Source organism: Paralichthys olivaceus, chromosome 8, assembly GCF_024713975.1.
Source record: "Paralichthys olivaceus isolate ysfri-2021 chromosome 8, ASM2471397v2, whole genome shotgun sequence".
Classification (NCBI taxonomy): domain Eukaryota; kingdom Metazoa; phylum Chordata; class Actinopteri; order Pleuronectiformes; family Paralichthyidae; genus Paralichthys; species Paralichthys olivaceus.
In genome coordinates, this window is record NC_091100.1 from 12,315,509 (window position 1) to 12,331,191 (window position 15,683).

A 15,683-nucleotide genomic window follows, 5' to 3' on the forward strand; every position below is an offset into this window, starting at 1 on the left:
GGACCACTGACAGGCGTGGATGCAGCTTGTTGAACTAATAGCCTAACTAATGTGTCTACATTCTCCTCCCCCCCTCCCCTTACCTCCCTCACCAACCTTCCCTCTGCAAAACTGACATCTATAAACTGAGCTGAGAAGCGAGGGAGGGAGAAAAGGGAGAAAGAAGGGGAAAAAAGAGAAGAAGAAGAGTGGGTTGACAAGCGGCAGACCCTCTCACCCTCCCGTCTGACTGTCTATCTCCCCCTTGCTCCCTGAGGGTTTGTCTATGAGGATGGTGCTATGATGAATAGACCTGTCTGAGCTAACCTAGTGGAGACCAATTAGAGAGGGAGGGAGAGAGAGAGAGAGAAGAGGAGGAGGAGAAAGATAAACAGAAAAACAAAGAATGAAAGTGAAGCGAAGGAAGAGACAGAGGGACATCTTGAGGAAGGGCAGAGGACTGAGGTAAAGTGGGTAGTGTAAGACAATGCATGTCTGTGCGTGTGTGCGTTTGTGTGTGTGTGTGTGTGTGCATGTGAGTGTGTATGTGTGCGTATGTGTGTGTGTGTGTGTGTGTGTGTGTGTGTGAACGAGCTGTCAGAGCTGAGGGAGAGGCAGTGAGAGGGCCCGGCCTCCCAAGTCTTAACCTCATCTGCTGCTGCAGGAGAGGCTTTGACAGCAGAGACGCACAAACAGGACTGACCCTCGCAACAAAACGCTCACTGCTCCTCTTCCTCCTCCTCCTCCTGAAAAACCTTCCACTGCTGCACTCCTTGTTCCTCCTTCCTCCTTCCCTTGTGCTGATTATTCTGTTAGTCCATAAACTAAACAGCCTCACTTTCTTTTTTACATCCCAAGTTAAGCAAACACATTAGGATTCAACGACGGGGTGTGTCTTTTATGTTTTGTATATGTGTTTTCATATTTTCAATAAATACAAAAGACAATACAAATATTTCCTGTCTGAAATCAGACTTCTGAATCTTTTGCAACCAAGTGCTTGATATTTCCTTTGACGTGACGTTTGATGCCTGTAAAACCTTCCACTATAGGACAAAAATAGCACAACTGCTTTTTCTACAGTGCAATGCTTTGCTTTGAATAAACCATAGTGATGTGGACAATGATGATTCGTGTTTGTCTGAAATTACAGAATTAACTTAAGTCTTTGTTAACTTAATTATGTACGAATAGAGAACGAGTGTGTGGTTTCATTCATGGTGTCTAGTTTGTAGACAGAAATCCTGCACAGCAGAAAGTGATGATTTAAAGGCAGCAACAGGTTTGTCAGCAGAAGAAGAAGTCAGTAAGTTAAGCTTTAGCAGCAACTGTCAAACCAAACTGCACTGATGAAAAAGAAGATAACTAAGAGAGAGAAAAAGATTGTCCTTTTTTTGGAGTAGAAAATAACCACTTCAACACAATTTTCTTAACTGTTCTTGAACCCCCTGGCTTTTCTCAATAACTTCTGCTGAGTTCACGTCAATCGAAGTTATAAATATCACTTTTTACTGTGAATTATTGGTTTTTCTAGTTCTAATCACCATAAGTGAAGTATTTGGAAAGCTCAAACATATCATGCTCATTTCACTTCCTGGGTCAGAAATGTCTGAAGTTATGGCCGAATTGTTCAAGCAATTAAAAAAATTAATGGACAGTGTTGTACTTAGTTTCAACCCTAAGTACAAATATCCAACCCTATTCAATTATCTGATGACAGGAATATTAGTCTTGAACATGGGAACCTTTACCCCCTCGAGTCCTACATGATACAAACACTGCAAACGTTGGCGTCACATGTAGCTTCACTCTGGCCTGGGATCAAATCCTCACCAACTCTTCCTTGCCTGTTTCTGCCAAGCTAATTTTCCTCCTTCAAACATACATGTGATGAATGGCCTCCTCACTCGCCACTTTCAAAATAGAAAAAAAAAAAAACTCTCCGTTCTCCTTCCCGCAGTCGATCTCCGTCGGCCTCTCCCCCATCTCCGAGACAATTACAAACATCCCTCTTCCCATTTATCACCAACAATTAAACAGCATGGACGCAGGCTACTTCATAAGCAGCGAGAGGAGCGGGCGAGGGGAGCGGGAGGAGACGAATGCGAGCGGAATGAAGTAGAGTCAACAGTGAGAAAGAGAGAGGAAGGCTGACAGCACAATTAAGGTTTTTAATTCTCTGCTTGAGTGGGCCGGTCCAGTCTTTATGCTAATAAGGATGCCACGGCCATATAATAAATCTCTATGATCCAGCCTCATTTCCCCTCTGTCTCTTTTGTCTGTCTCTTTAACACACACACACACACAAACACACACACACACACACACACGAACACACGAACACACACACACACACACACACACATAGAAACTTCATCCATTACTTTTTATAGCTACACCCTTCGGCGGGAGTGTTAACAGTTTTGATAAAATTGTTTCTTCTTGCCGTTTTTAAAGCATCCCTCAGATCTGAGAGCCACAGCGTGTCAGCACACACCGTTTACTGGTTGGCTGAGCAATTGCCGCCCTGGCTCAATGCCAACACCACATCTAGTTTCTCTCCCTGTTAACTCCCTTTATTAGTGTTTTTCAGGAATGTGGTTTGCATGCCTTGCACTGCTGGACTCGACTCTGCGCACACACACAGCCGCGCCGACACAATGAATGCATAAGATTTTCTCTTATTCCTCTCCTTTTCTCTTATCCGCTCATCTCCATTTGACAGACATGTCTAATGATAACATCTGCAGATGTGAAGCAAACAGCACAACAATCCGCTGATAATTGGGATCCATGTTTAAAGACGAGGAGAGAGAGGGAGAATGAGAGAGATAGATAAGTGGACGGCAGCAGGCTGTTTGTAAAAGAGGCAACTAGCAGAAGTATTTTCAACCTCATTTAGGTCACAAGGACACACACTAATCAGTGTTTTTTCTCCTTCCATCGCAAAGCCAATTTAAAAACAGTATCTGTGTGAGAATCAACTACAGTCAGGTTCATTAGATAAATGAAGGTGGTGGCAGGTCCAAAGCAGGTTCTCTTACTCACAGAAACATAAGATCATTTCACAGAAGAACTCACTGTGTCTCCGAACAGCCTCAGTCTGGTTTTGGTGTGACACCTCCCCTGGTTCTTCTGCTGGTACAACACTCTCTCGTCTGCGGCGTCACTTTCAGCCATTTTGTGTCGCGTGAGGGTCAAAATGGCCCCGACCCAAACCACCAGGGCCAGGTGAAGCAGGTACAGGGCCACGTGGAGACACGTCAGCAGCACCGAGATGCAGACAAAGGCAAAGCACCAAGGCCAGGCCAGGAGCAGCAGCACTGTGTTCTGCAGGGAGCTGACCACCAGAGCTGGGACAGACAGGATGAGTCTGAGCAGCGTGGAGGACAACCAGGAGTACAGAGACAGAGGAGACAAGAGGAAGGACATCACTGCCTCACTCAGGGATACAGCCTAAACAGCAAAGTGGACATGGGACATAATAATATTGGTCAGAAGGAACTAATATATATAGCATAGCAAAGCTGTGGACACAAAAAGGACAGAGTTTTAAGTTCATAAATTAAATTTGTGAGTTCATGTGGTGTCCAAATAATCAGAAAAATGTGTTCCTCAATGGGACAATTCATGTGAACACTAAGTCGGAGGAATAAAACATTTTTGGGTCAGGAGTTGTCGAGCTGCTGACGTCATCACTAATAAAACTAAGAAACAAAATCACTGACGTGGACACACAGGTCAGTGTTAAGAAGGGATTGTATTAAACCAATGAGGAGGTATAACTTTAAGCAGTCAGCCTGACCCTCAGGTTGGGAACCACTCCACTGTATGTGGGACTAATTAGTTTCCCCATCTATTTCTGCCTCTATATTCCCTCACCTCACAGGGGTCTCCATGAAGAGGGTCACTGGACGTCTGATTCTTGAGAAGCCCTGAAACAGATACGCAGACAGAAGAACACAGAAACTGGACGTGTCATGCAGCTGCCTCACAAATAAAAAACACACACACAGCAAGCAAAACTGTTGGAGCGTATCAGAGTAATAGCACTCCTCAAGAAACATAAACTCACATAGGAAAAGAAGGATGAGAGCGATCGCCAGCAGAGGCCTCATTTCTCCCACACGCCTCCACACTCAGAGCTGAAAACACAAAGTGGGTGAACACAGATCTGCTCCAGTGTTCAGGACAGTGTCTGAACATTGTATGAACTTGATGACAGCAGTTTTATCAGAACTGTACGCAGCACTGTCAGCTCACTGCTGATCCTCACACGGTGAAGGCCTCACCTCTGATTCCTCAGCCTCACTTCATTAATCCTCATCAGGCCAGGGTGCATGACTTTTACTCCAGTCTTCCAGCAGGCATGGACTGAGCTCTACACAGTGCCCCCTGTTTGAATGGAGGAACAATGGCAGCAATTGCTTTCAGTGCCTTTTCTTGAAAGATGAAATTCTTGAATAACTCACCGACGTGGTTCATTTTGCCTCCATTAAGAGGTCAGAGTGACTGGGAAGAATACATGGCACTAACTTTAGGATACAAAACCAAAACATCTGATTACAAAAGTCAGTGGAGGAAATAGAGGGAAGTCTCTCTGGAACCAGTGGAGGTGGTGGGACACAGGAGGATGTTGGTCAAACTGTCCTCCATGATGGAGACGGTCTCCCACCCCATGCAGGACAACACTGAGCAGCTCCTTCAGTGACAGACTGCTTCACCCCAAGTGTGTGAAGAAGAGATTCAGGAAGTCCTTCCTCCCTGCTGCTGTCAGACTGTACAACAAGCTCTGCACCCAGTAGACCACCATACACACTCCCTCTCTGTCTCTCTGACTCTCACACACACACACACACACACACACACACACAGAACCTCATCATGTACAACCAATGTCAGAAATCTAAGTGCAATTTGTATATAGTAATATATCTTGTTTAACTTATCTTTACTCTATATTCTTCATTTTTCATGCTTGTTGATTATCTTGCTGTTGCAATGCTGTTAATTTCCCAATAAAGGAATTCTGATTCTGATTCTTTCACTGAGTTTCCTGGAAATCTGTTGACTAGTAATCCTGCTGAAAAGCCAACAAACAAACGAACACCAGACAGGGGTCAAAACATAACCTCGCTGGTTTATAGTGCAGCTGTTGTCACACACACACACACACACACACACACACACACACACACACACACACACACACACACACACACACACACACACAGACAGCTCCGAGCCCAGCAGGAGTCTTTACCACCACTGGAATGATAAGGACGATACAGGCCGCCGCCTATGGGAGGATTTTTCTTGTTACACCCTCCAACCTTCACCTCTGTCTTAAATCACCCCCCCACCCTCTCTCAGAATTCATTAAGGTTAAACCCTCCTTATCACCACCTCAACCCACCATCACTATTACCCTCCCCCTCCCTGCTGAGACACCAAGGAGAAGTTGCCACAAATAAATTCCCATCAGCTGCAACTCCGTCATGACCAGCTGTCGTCTCATCCAGGAGCTTCTGTTTTACTCTCTTCAGATGTTGCAGGCGATGATCATCATAGCTCAGTCATAACAATCATGCTCCTACTGCAGCTTCTGCCTTAACAATCATAATCCACCATTTTACCATCAAAGCTTAGCAGTTACCCTTCAGTGTCGTTATCAATTCACTTCAGAACTTACAAATACCTGCAGTTCAATAACCATAAGTTTTGATTTTCATTTAACTCTGTGCCACAGCTTTGGCATTACCAGTCATGAGCACCACTTCTGCATGAACAACACAGATAAGGATGTTTGAACTTAGTTTCTATGGTGAAAATGAGATGGCAGAGTTCACACCTCAGCTAAGGCCTCAACGGTCCCCGAATTGAAACCACATTCAAATGATCTATATCCATATTTTAATTTGGACCTGCACTAAGTTGCACACAACCGTAAATATCAGTCCTTTAAAGATACCAGAGTATTTTTCATCAAGATCAATTAATTCTTCTTCACCCTATCTTGCGATATTCCTGGATCCGCCCACTGCTCCAGATCCACTCCAAATTGTAATGGTTTCTTCCCAAATACAAACAGAAACATCTTTAGAGTAAACGAGGGGTATCATCAACATTTGAGAGCAGAATATGAGTTTGGCGTCTGTAAGTACCTGAAGTGAGAAACACTGTAGATATCTGACACCTTTCACCTCTAATCTTATTGTTGGTAAACGCTCAGAGACTCTGTCACTGAGCCAAACGATCACCATCAATCTCTGCACCCGAGAGGAGTGAAGACGATGAACATAAGGATGATGACAGTGTAAAACACACGACTGAAAAATAATCAAGCCCCTCAATCCACTTCCTCTGTCTCCACACACACAGACACGTTACACTCAGCAGAAATCATTTATTTTGCTCCCTTTACATTGTCAGTAGAAAATCTTACAGACACGACGTGACAGACAAGAAAACATGAAACACCTGGACAGGTAATAAAATCAGACACTTCATAGAACCACGTAAAAACATCATGATGGAGGAAATGTAAACATACATAAAAAACAATGACAGTAAATTAGTAATGCTCAGCTCATTTATGTTATTAAATCAAGTTTTACACCTACAGGGAAGAATAACATCATGACATAAATATGGTAATAAGAAGCCAGAAGGTAAACTGTAAATACATTACACACACACACACGCACAGACGTGCAAACACACACACGCACACACACCTCAAGAGGGTTGACATGGATCCTATTTAGCCTGATAGTAAAACAACAATATTCTACATAAAACAAGAAACAGTATAAAGGATCTTGACATGCAATTCTCATAAATTCAATGTAACACATATTCTGGAGATTGCAGACTGGCCTAAGGAGAATTTTTAATATTCATGAAAAATAATAAGGACTGATCATTAAGGCTAAGAGTATTTACATAAGACAGACGTGTAATTGCTGACAGAGGGTCAGTCTATTGACTTGGATAGGAAGTGAAAAGTGCTTTTAAATCCTGTATGCGGAGAGGATGTCCTCAACCAGGTGCTTGTAGACCCAAGCGTCTCCTTTCAGCCTCTGGCGGCGGACCCCGACCACCTCTGGCCTCTGCAGTAGGCACACCTCCAACTCAAATGCCATCGTCACCTTCCCAAAGTCGCCCCAGGTCTGACACTTGAGCGTATATCTGAATGTAAGGCAATAAAACACCCAGAAACATTAGGATTTGAAAACTGAGTCGTCTGGTCAGAAAATAAAGGGGAAATACAAGTTAACCGATAGAAGGTTTGTGCTCTTACCCTTTCTGTGTGAAGTCAACGTTTTTCTCCGGCAGGATGGAGAGGATCTGATTAAGTACCTGGTCCGGGTTCGTTTGACTCGTCAAAGTCACGTTGTATTGTGCCTACAGGAACACACACACTGATCAACAACGTTGCCTCGTAATGTAAAAATGATTTAAATATTTGTATTTAAGTCATTTACCAAAAAAAAAACAAAAAAACTTTATCTGGTTCCAGTTTTGAGGATTTACACTTCTGTTTTAAACCATTATAAATGAAAACTTTTTTAAATATTGCTCAATTTCAAGATTTAATGTTGTCAAAGGCAGTTTGAAACATTTTTCCTTCGACTCATCGTCTTATCAATGAATCTATGGAGACCATAACTGTCTGTAGCACTGTGCTTACGTGCGACAAAGCACAGGTGACTCAGTCTTCCTGCCTACCTTGATCTTGCGAGGGCCGTCCCGCAGGGCTCGTCTCTTGCTGGGAGTGAGCATGGTGATCACCTTATCCAGACCTCTCTCCAGAGAACCAAACACCTTCCCTCCTCTCTTCTTCTTTCCGCTGTCTCCTGTAACTGCCATGTCCAAAGACCGAGACCTGCCGAGCAAAAGGAGGCATGTAATCGCTCCCGGTTGACATCTGATCCAAGTTGCTCTCACCTGTCCCTGACAGAAGCTCACATATTCTTTCAAAAACCTTAGACATCAAAACAGTAACTTTTCATTCTTGTGCCCCGTAGCATTTCTGTCTGGTTCTTGACATAATTTAAGTGATTCAAACTGTCTTATCAGTGAGTCGTGCTGTTGATGGACATGCATTTAGGTTTGGAATAACAATTTTGGTTCAGTCTGTGCAGCCCATGGGCCACCATAAAATATCCAGTAACCACAGATGTGTGAACTTCAGTCTTCCCTGAGATTTAGGCTTTACACTGTGCTCATACACTTCCTCCCCCTTTCTTTCTCCTCTCAGCCTCACCCATCCCTCAGGTCTCTCACCTTCTCTCAGGACTGAAAGCCAATATTTCAATGTTTGCAGGCTCCTTGTTCTCGGCTGTTCTCTTCTTGGTGTGTTCTTTAGAGCCACTGCCTCCATCTACAAGACGCAAAGGAACACAAATGATTTAAACAAGCTCAGCAACTCCTGAGAGGAAATAAAAAAGGGGAAACTGTATAGGATTTGGATTAAATGTACAAAGTCATGATTGCAGCTCTTTGATTGTATGCATGGAACTAACTGACTTTCACTCTGGAGTAGTGGACACAAAGACTTTGGTGTACACAAACATAACTAGTCTGACACACACACACACTTCTATCTTATTGAGGACACTCATAATGGATTTGCCAGCCCCTTACCTTAACCATCATAACTAAATCCTGACCTTAACACTAACATAAACCCAAGTATTAAACCTAAAACAAGCAATTTAAATAGTGAGGACAAGCCAAAATGTCCCCACTTGCCAAAAATGTCTTCACTCCGTAAGCTCTATGCTCAAAATGGTTCTCACAAGTATACAAGTACACACACACACACACACTCACAGGTAGGCTTTAGTGGCAGGAGAACACATGTCACTACAGCCCACGAGGGGCAGTGAGCAGAGGAAAGAGACAGCTACACCTGTCACAGCACACGCCTGGGGACAGACCACTGTGCTCGCATGTGTGGACAAGTATGTCAGAGGCAGCATGTCTGTGCTGTAGACATGCTGCGCCAGAACAGGCGACTGTAAAGAGAGCAGGACCGAGCCGGGACACTTTAACACCAAAGAGGTCTGTGGTGGAGCGTTAGCTCGGTGGTGGTTGAGTTTATAGTGGAAACTAATGAGGCTGGACATCTGAGCAGAGGACTCACCTTGACAAATAATTAAGACTTTAATGATTCTCCATTCATATTAGTGTCCTTCATTTACAGATAAGTGAATAGAATTAGCTTTTCTGATAATAACCTCACCTTTGAGTTGACAGTGATAAGTGTGTGCGTGTGTTGTCCATTCACAGTGGCGTAATGACAGCTAAATCATAGAAATATGAGTGGCTTTGGGATAAAAACAGGTCCAATAAATGAGTTTATTACCAGAAGACAATTTACTTGCAAATGTGTGGCATGTGGATGTGGCACTTGTGATTATGAGAGCTGCATGAGACGGGGAGAGGGACAGATAAATGAAACAGGCCATTGTGCAGAGGGCCAATTGGCTGAAGCTAATAATCTAATGGAGATTGGTCTTAAAGCTTTTTTTTGGTTTGGAACAAAAACAATTACAGCACAAACACAAATTGCATTTTAAACTGAGACTACAGCCATTTGTTGAGTAACCAAGAGATTCTTTTTACCTTTAGGTGTGAGGGCGTTGTTTTTGCTGCTATTGACGTTAGTATTTTGATTGGGCGTGGTCAACACATTCTTGTGGCGTGCATTCTTCCTACTGGACACTGGGGTTCGAGGAGGAGGCAACACAAAAATGTCAACAACTTTCTCTTGAACAGCAATATTCTCCTTGTTCTCAGTGGTTTGCTCTAGTTCTCTGTCCCTCCTCTCCTGGCGGTGCTGCGTGGTTGTCCGCCCCCTCTCTGGAGTCGGGCTGTAAGCACATCTTCTCTCCACTGATGGAGATGCCAGTCTCTTTAGGAGGAAGAAATGTGGCATGAGTTTTTTTTTCCAGAAGACTTATTAAACATGGCCCAACAGAGAGGTTTTTATCCAAACATGCTCCTTTTTCTGAGCCTTCCCTGATTAGGACACAAGTCAAAAACATATAACTCTCACACACCTTGTTGCTTGCACATCCGTCTGGTTGCCCTCTGACCCCCTGGGGTGTGTGTTTTTTGACTGACAGCCAGGGACAGTCATCAATGTACTCCGAGCCAAAATCCAAAGAACCCACAATCACAGCATCTTCATCCTCGCTATAATGAAGAGCTTCCCTTGTCTGAAAGAAAGACAGGAAATCAGAAATGGAGAAAACAGGAGGAAAACATTTGACACTTATTGAAAGACGCTTTGGATAAAAGCTTCAGCTAAATAAACTGTAATGTAATGGTAAAGAGTGGGTAAAACGCAGGGCACACAGCAGAGAATTGTGGTCCTGAGTCTGACCTGTAGTCCCTGTTGTGAGGGAGAGCAGGAGTCCTCGCAGACAGTTGGTTCAGGGCGCAGACGGACAGGTTTTCCCCTCTGTTTCTTCGACAGCAGCAGCAGGTAGGTGGCTGTGGTATGGTCATACCGCCACTGTGGGGGGTCAACATGTATGAAAACAAGGTAAAATATCATGTTGACACGACGTCCAAATTTTTGAATTTCTATATATAAACACATAATGAGTTGACGGAGATCTGACCAGCATAATAAACGTCATTGTCAACATTAAATTGTGCGAACATAGTGGCACACACCTCCGTCACCAGTGCTGTGGTGCTCTCTCTCGATCGCTTCATGTTGACTGCCATCTCAGTGATGCAGTCCTCATCTATGTGACCAAGCTACAAACAGAACACAAACTGATCACTGAAAGTACGAGACAGACACGTTCTTTAAATGTGTGAAAACTAGAAGAACAGTTCTCAAAAAAGAATGTATTATATATTTTCTGTTGAGGATTGTGGTGCTGTTTTATGGAAAAGTACTTCTGCTGTGACTGGAGCTAATTGGAGAGAAATAAACTCACAAACAGAATCAGATACTGAAGTGTTTGTTATTGTGCATTTCTTTTGTATTAATGTGAAAATATAGATTTATTACACAGCATATATGTGTGTGTTTGTGTGAGCGTACCGGCTGCCTGCTGAACCACTCCACAGGGCTGTTGTAGTCTTTCAGCACCCAGGGATGGTCCAGCAGATGGCGAACAGTAACACGCCGCTTGGGGTCCACCTACAGGACACACACAGAAACTACAACTGAATTTGCAACATAATACACACTCAAGCAGCCCGATGTTTCTGAAAATCCCAATTTCTTTCCAAGTTTAATTTAAATTCAAGCAGATCAAATCCAGTGGTCTATCATTAAATGATGCAAAAGTCAGCAAAACTGAAAAAATAAATCATGTTGAGGTAAACGAAGCTTTGAAAGTTAATGCAAATAATTCTTAAAGTTGTCCCAGCTTTAGTGGATTATTTACAAACTCTGTTTACACAAGTAGTGATGCAACAAACTGCGTTACTGCCTCTGATGGGTTATTAGGACAATACTGTGTGGTATTCTGCAATCAGAATTTTATGTTATGTAATTTTAAAGTCATGATTAAATAATGGAGGACTGATCTGAGCCTGTCCTGGTTTTCCAGTCAGATTCTGATAAAAATGTTGAAATTATATTTGAGTCTGGGTCGGTGTTGTTGGCAGAACGTTCGTTTTCTCTCTGGCTTTTACAGGATCAGACATGGATTGAGTTTAACTGTGAAAAACAGTGGAGACCATGAAGCCTCATGAGAGGACAATAAATAAAAATAGATAAGCGGAAACTGAATAACCAAAGGATTTACCTGCATCATCTGGTTGAGGAGGAGGACACTACCTGGAGAGAGCCACCGTGGGTTATCGTATTTACCTCTCTGAAGATTAAACACATAAACAACCACATTATGAAACAGAAATACATCATAAACATAAAAGTTTCCCCAATTTAAGGATTCCTTTAAGTGGTAATATAATACAATACAATATAAAAACAATTATAGTGATTACCTCCAAATATTTAGCAGCAATGCAATAATTTTGTATAATTTTTATACAAAGAATGTAAAATGTCACCAACAGCAGCTCACTTACCATTATCTTCCTGTAGAGGACCATGCAGTTTTCGTCATCGAAAGGCAGGTATCCACAGAGCAGAGCGAACAGCAGCACCCCCATACTCCAAACATCAGCCTGGAGGTTACACATCACACAGCAATATTCCAACTTTAAGTGATACAGCCAGGATTTCACAGCTCAGTTGCACAGAGTCATGCACCAGTGAATATGCTCAAGACACCATGAAAAAGCAGAATTGTGGAACAGGCAACAGCCTAAGTGAAAAAAATTAAGTGTTGTGGGTTTAAATAAGGGCAAATCTTGAAAATGCCACCCCAATGGTTCTAAAAGTTATAAATAGCACACAGTGGACCTCTCTTACCTCTGAGCCGATATACGCTTTTCCCTGGATGAGTTCAGGGGCAGCGTAGGCAGGGCTCCCACAACACGTCATCAGCTCATAACTTAGACCTCCCTAAGAGAGAGACAACCACCGGATAGTCCGATCACACAAATGCATGCGCATACTGGGTTTGTATTCTTTAATGTGTATCAGAACCAGACTGATACTGCAGATGGGGCCAATGCAGATTTTAGGAATTGAAAAAAATTAATTATTATTAATAAATATATAATATATATATCGTTCATATATATATACACATGTATATATGCACGTGCTACAGATGCTGCTGTGTATTGTAAATAAAGAGAATCAGAGCACCCCCTGGTGGACAAACTATGTGATGACACCATATCAAAATCAACCCAAGCAACGGCCCTCTCTGTATTGCATTCTGTAAAATCATTTTCAGTGGTGCACATTGGACAGCAACCAATTTAACTGTGATAGACCAATGTGGACTACTAAAAATCAGGTGATCAATATCAGTCTGACTCTAAGAACTGTGTATGGCCTCGGGTATCAGCACCCAGTTGCACCCTGGATAGCTTTGTTACCACTCACTCTATCAACCTGTGACAGGACTGATACAGGGTTTGCCAAATTAAATTCTGAGTGGCAATGGAGTTGCCAAACAGTTCCAATCTCTTGCTGCCTTACTGCCAGCTGGCTTTAAAAGAATCATATTTCATTACTTGATTATCTTTCAAAATGTCTGTTGAGGTTTGTGGTGTGGAACTGTTTTGAAACTGCCAGACCAGTGAGGCCATTTTAGTAACATGAACAGAAACTGTCTCACAAGTAATGAGTCCTCTGATCAACTTTCAAAGCCCACTGATCAAACTAACCAGAAAGAATATCAGATGTTAATGATCAGTTACTAATGAATCAGGCCAACTCTAATAATTTTGTACTTCTTCCATTCATTTCATATTACAGGTCTAAATAGTTCACAGGCTAAATATGTTTGATATACACAGAGTAAGACAGGAAGTGTGATGTTTTACCTTAGGTTTGGCACAAAGACCAAAGTCTATGAGCTTCAAATTGTGGTTTTCATCAATCAACAAGTTTTCCTATAGTTCAAGGAGAAAAATATTGCAGCAGCCATTAAAATCATATAAAAAAAGCAGATAACTCGATACAATTTGCTGCACATTCGGTCAGACAGTGGTGGTTTTTACCGGTTTGAGATCTCGGTGTGCATATCCCTGACTATGGACGTAAGCCATCGCTGACACTATCTGTCTGAAGAACACCCTGGTCTCCTCCTCTGTCAGACGGTCCTTTGCTATGATGTAATCAAACAACTCTCCACCTGGGCAGTACTGAGAGAAGAGGGTAAGAAGAGAGGGACACAAAGGAGCCAAATGACTGAACATGACACTATCACACACACTCAAACCTATTATCTGTTTGCATTGTGTAATATTGTGTGCTTACCTCCAGCACCATGAAGATCTGTGTAGAAGTCTCTATGACCTGGTAAAGACGACACACATGCTGGTGACTCAGGTTCTTCATGGCCTCAATCTCCACCTTCACACGCGGCAGATCATCCTGGGGAGAGAGATGACAAATTGTTTTCTCTTTATTCTTACATGTACCTATGGGTGGTTTCCAAAATCCACTGAAGTTTGGACATTTCCCTGAATTTTCCCAGAGTATGTGAGAACGCAAATGCCTGGGCTGTAAACAAAACGTCTTGACTTCAGGCACTATACATCATGCCCTGCCTCCTGCATGCTCTACCCAGGTGCCATCCCTCACCTGAATGAATCTGAGCATTTTCCTGATGTTATTGTGAACGTGTCCAGACACTTTGCTGCTGCGTTACTTAAATGTGAAAGACAAATGTGCACGTTTCTGGAGTTCCTGTCTGAAAACAGCTTTTTATGGCTTACATCTTCAAAACATTGATGTTTATGTCTGGTGTATTCTGCCTGTCCTCTATGGAGTGAATTTTAAATAGTTTGTTTTTGTACTATTGTGTTATGAAGACCTCCTTGAAGATGAGCAACCTTCCCAATTTTGTGGTAGAAAAGAAGATTAGATCAAAAACAAATTAAAAAAGTGTCAATAGCAAGTAAATCTAAAAAACATTGACTTGTTTAAAAGAAAATGAATAAGAGAAATCCTTCTCTTGAAAGACAAACATGTCTTCCAGCTGCTGGTTAGAGAAAGAAGAAAATAAAGCCTCCATCTGCTCTTTCAGAAGTGATCTAAAATTCAGAGTCCGTACTTTTAGACTTTGCTGGATAAAACTGCCTCTTTCTGACTTACCCCCAAATCTTTCTTATTCATGATTTTGATGGCAACCTTCTCTCCGGTCAGGAGGTGTCGACCCAGCTTGACTTTAGCAAAGCCTCCTGAAACACACACACACACACACACACACACACACACACACACACACACACACACACACACACACACACACACACACGCACACACACACACACACGCACACACGCACACACACACGGTTCACAGCTCGCAGTGGAGATGATAAGACACCGTCAGAGCGATAAACAAATCATTCTTATCGACGTTACCTGAGCCGATGGTCTCATAGACCTCATAGTATCTGTGGAGCTCGTCAGCCCCGCGGGGCTCGGTCCTTTCCACGGGCATCGTCCCGTCCTCAGCCGCACGGCGATAACACTTCCTGCGGCCAGAGAACAGGGCTTGCAGCGGCAGTTCTTGCACTCAACTCACTGAAAACACTGAAACAAGCTTAACGGGAAAACTATCTTAGTGTTCAGCATCAACATTAGAAAGTTAGCACCGAGTCTGTCCAACATGCTCTGGCTAACTAGCTAACTATCTTAACCTATGCAGAGCAGACCGGAAAAAGTGGAATCACAGCTACAGACAACAAGCTCTTAGTGAAGCCGGGGAAACTACGAGCTGACTGACTGAAGTTACCTGAGTTAGTGTGAAAACTGGAGGCGAAGTCCGTCAGCAACCATGAGCCGAACGAGCAGACGGAGCAGGAGGAGCAGAGGGAGCAGGACACTCAGCTCGGACACAAATGTTTCTCACACAAGTTTGAATTTCGTACGTTGACGTTGACTTCACTTCCGGTTTCCGTTTGGTGCTTCGTCCGCGCCCTTGCGGTGAATAATAGTTACTGCAGCCATTCAAACAAAAGGTCTGTACTCAGATGAAGTGGAAATAATAAAGTACTTGTATAAAACTTTAGAAAGTACTGCATGAAAGTATGTTTGTATTTAAGGAAAATATAGATGAAGTCTTGAAAGTAAAA

General features: G+C 42.8%; 2 protein-coding genes across 6 annotated transcripts in view; both read right to left on the reverse strand.

Annotated features, from left to right (window-relative positions):
• The window catches only part of LOC109637840 (uncharacterized), a 29,969-nt gene extending 25,576 nt beyond the window's left edge, over nucleotides 1–4,393 (reverse strand). For 3 of the 4 annotated variants that reach the window (XR_011243753.1, XR_011243752.1, XM_020100452.2), the window contains exons 1-3: nucleotides 4,055–4,265; nucleotides 3,862–3,914; nucleotides 3,061–3,435 (exon numbers count right to left, since the gene is read on the reverse strand). Coding sequence is in view for 1 of the 4 variants with exons in the window: in XM_020100452.2 (XP_019956011.2) it covers nucleotides 3,061–3,435; nucleotides 3,862–3,914; nucleotides 4,055–4,097 (471 nt within the window). In the remaining 3 variants the exon portion in view is untranslated. The other variant, XR_011243754.1, reaches the window with a different exon arrangement.
• Nucleotides 4,394–6,370: 1,977 nt separating this feature from the next.
• On the reverse strand, nucleotides 6,371–15,483 carry melk (maternal embryonic leucine zipper kinase). 2 transcript variants are annotated; one of them, XM_069530721.1, is made up of 18 exons: nucleotides 15,344–15,483; nucleotides 14,971–15,083; nucleotides 14,699–14,784; nucleotides 13,859–13,975; nucleotides 13,600–13,743; nucleotides 13,423–13,491; nucleotides 12,395–12,487; nucleotides 12,049–12,147; nucleotides 11,763–11,831; nucleotides 11,051–11,149; nucleotides 10,672–10,758; nucleotides 10,376–10,507; nucleotides 10,050–10,208; nucleotides 9,613–9,901; nucleotides 8,269–8,365; nucleotides 7,711–7,867; nucleotides 7,283–7,386; nucleotides 6,371–7,170 (listed from the first exon to the last, which is right to left on the reverse strand). In XM_069530721.1, the coding sequence occupies exons 2-18, from the start codon at nucleotides 15,047–15,049 to the stop codon at nucleotides 6,993–6,995; spliced, it is 2,058 nt and encodes a 685-aa protein (XP_069386822.1). In that variant the 5' UTR covers nucleotides 15,050–15,083; nucleotides 15,344–15,483; the 3' UTR covers nucleotides 6,371–6,992. The 2 variants fall into 2 exon arrangements, with proteins under 2 accessions (XP_069386822.1, XP_069386823.1); XM_069530722.1 differs by having other exon boundaries at nucleotides 14,971–15,151; nucleotides 15,344–15,466.
• Between the last annotated feature and the right edge of the window lie 200 nt (nucleotides 15,484–15,683).

Excerpts from the sequence above, each read along its gene's own strand:
- melk (XM_069530721.1), bottom strand. The coding sequence starts at position 15,049 with ATGCCCGTGGAAAGGACCGAGCCCCGCGGGGCTGACGAGCTCCACAGA. Across the intron at positions 12,488-13,422 it reads GTCTTTGTGCCAAACCTAAG|GGAGGTCTAAGTTATGAGCT; the intron begins GTAAAACATCAC and ends TCTCTCTCTTAG. Across the intron at positions 10,508-10,671 it reads CCACAGCACTGGTGACGGAG|TGGCGGTATGACCATACCAC; the intron begins GTGTGTGCCACT and ends GACCCCCCACAG.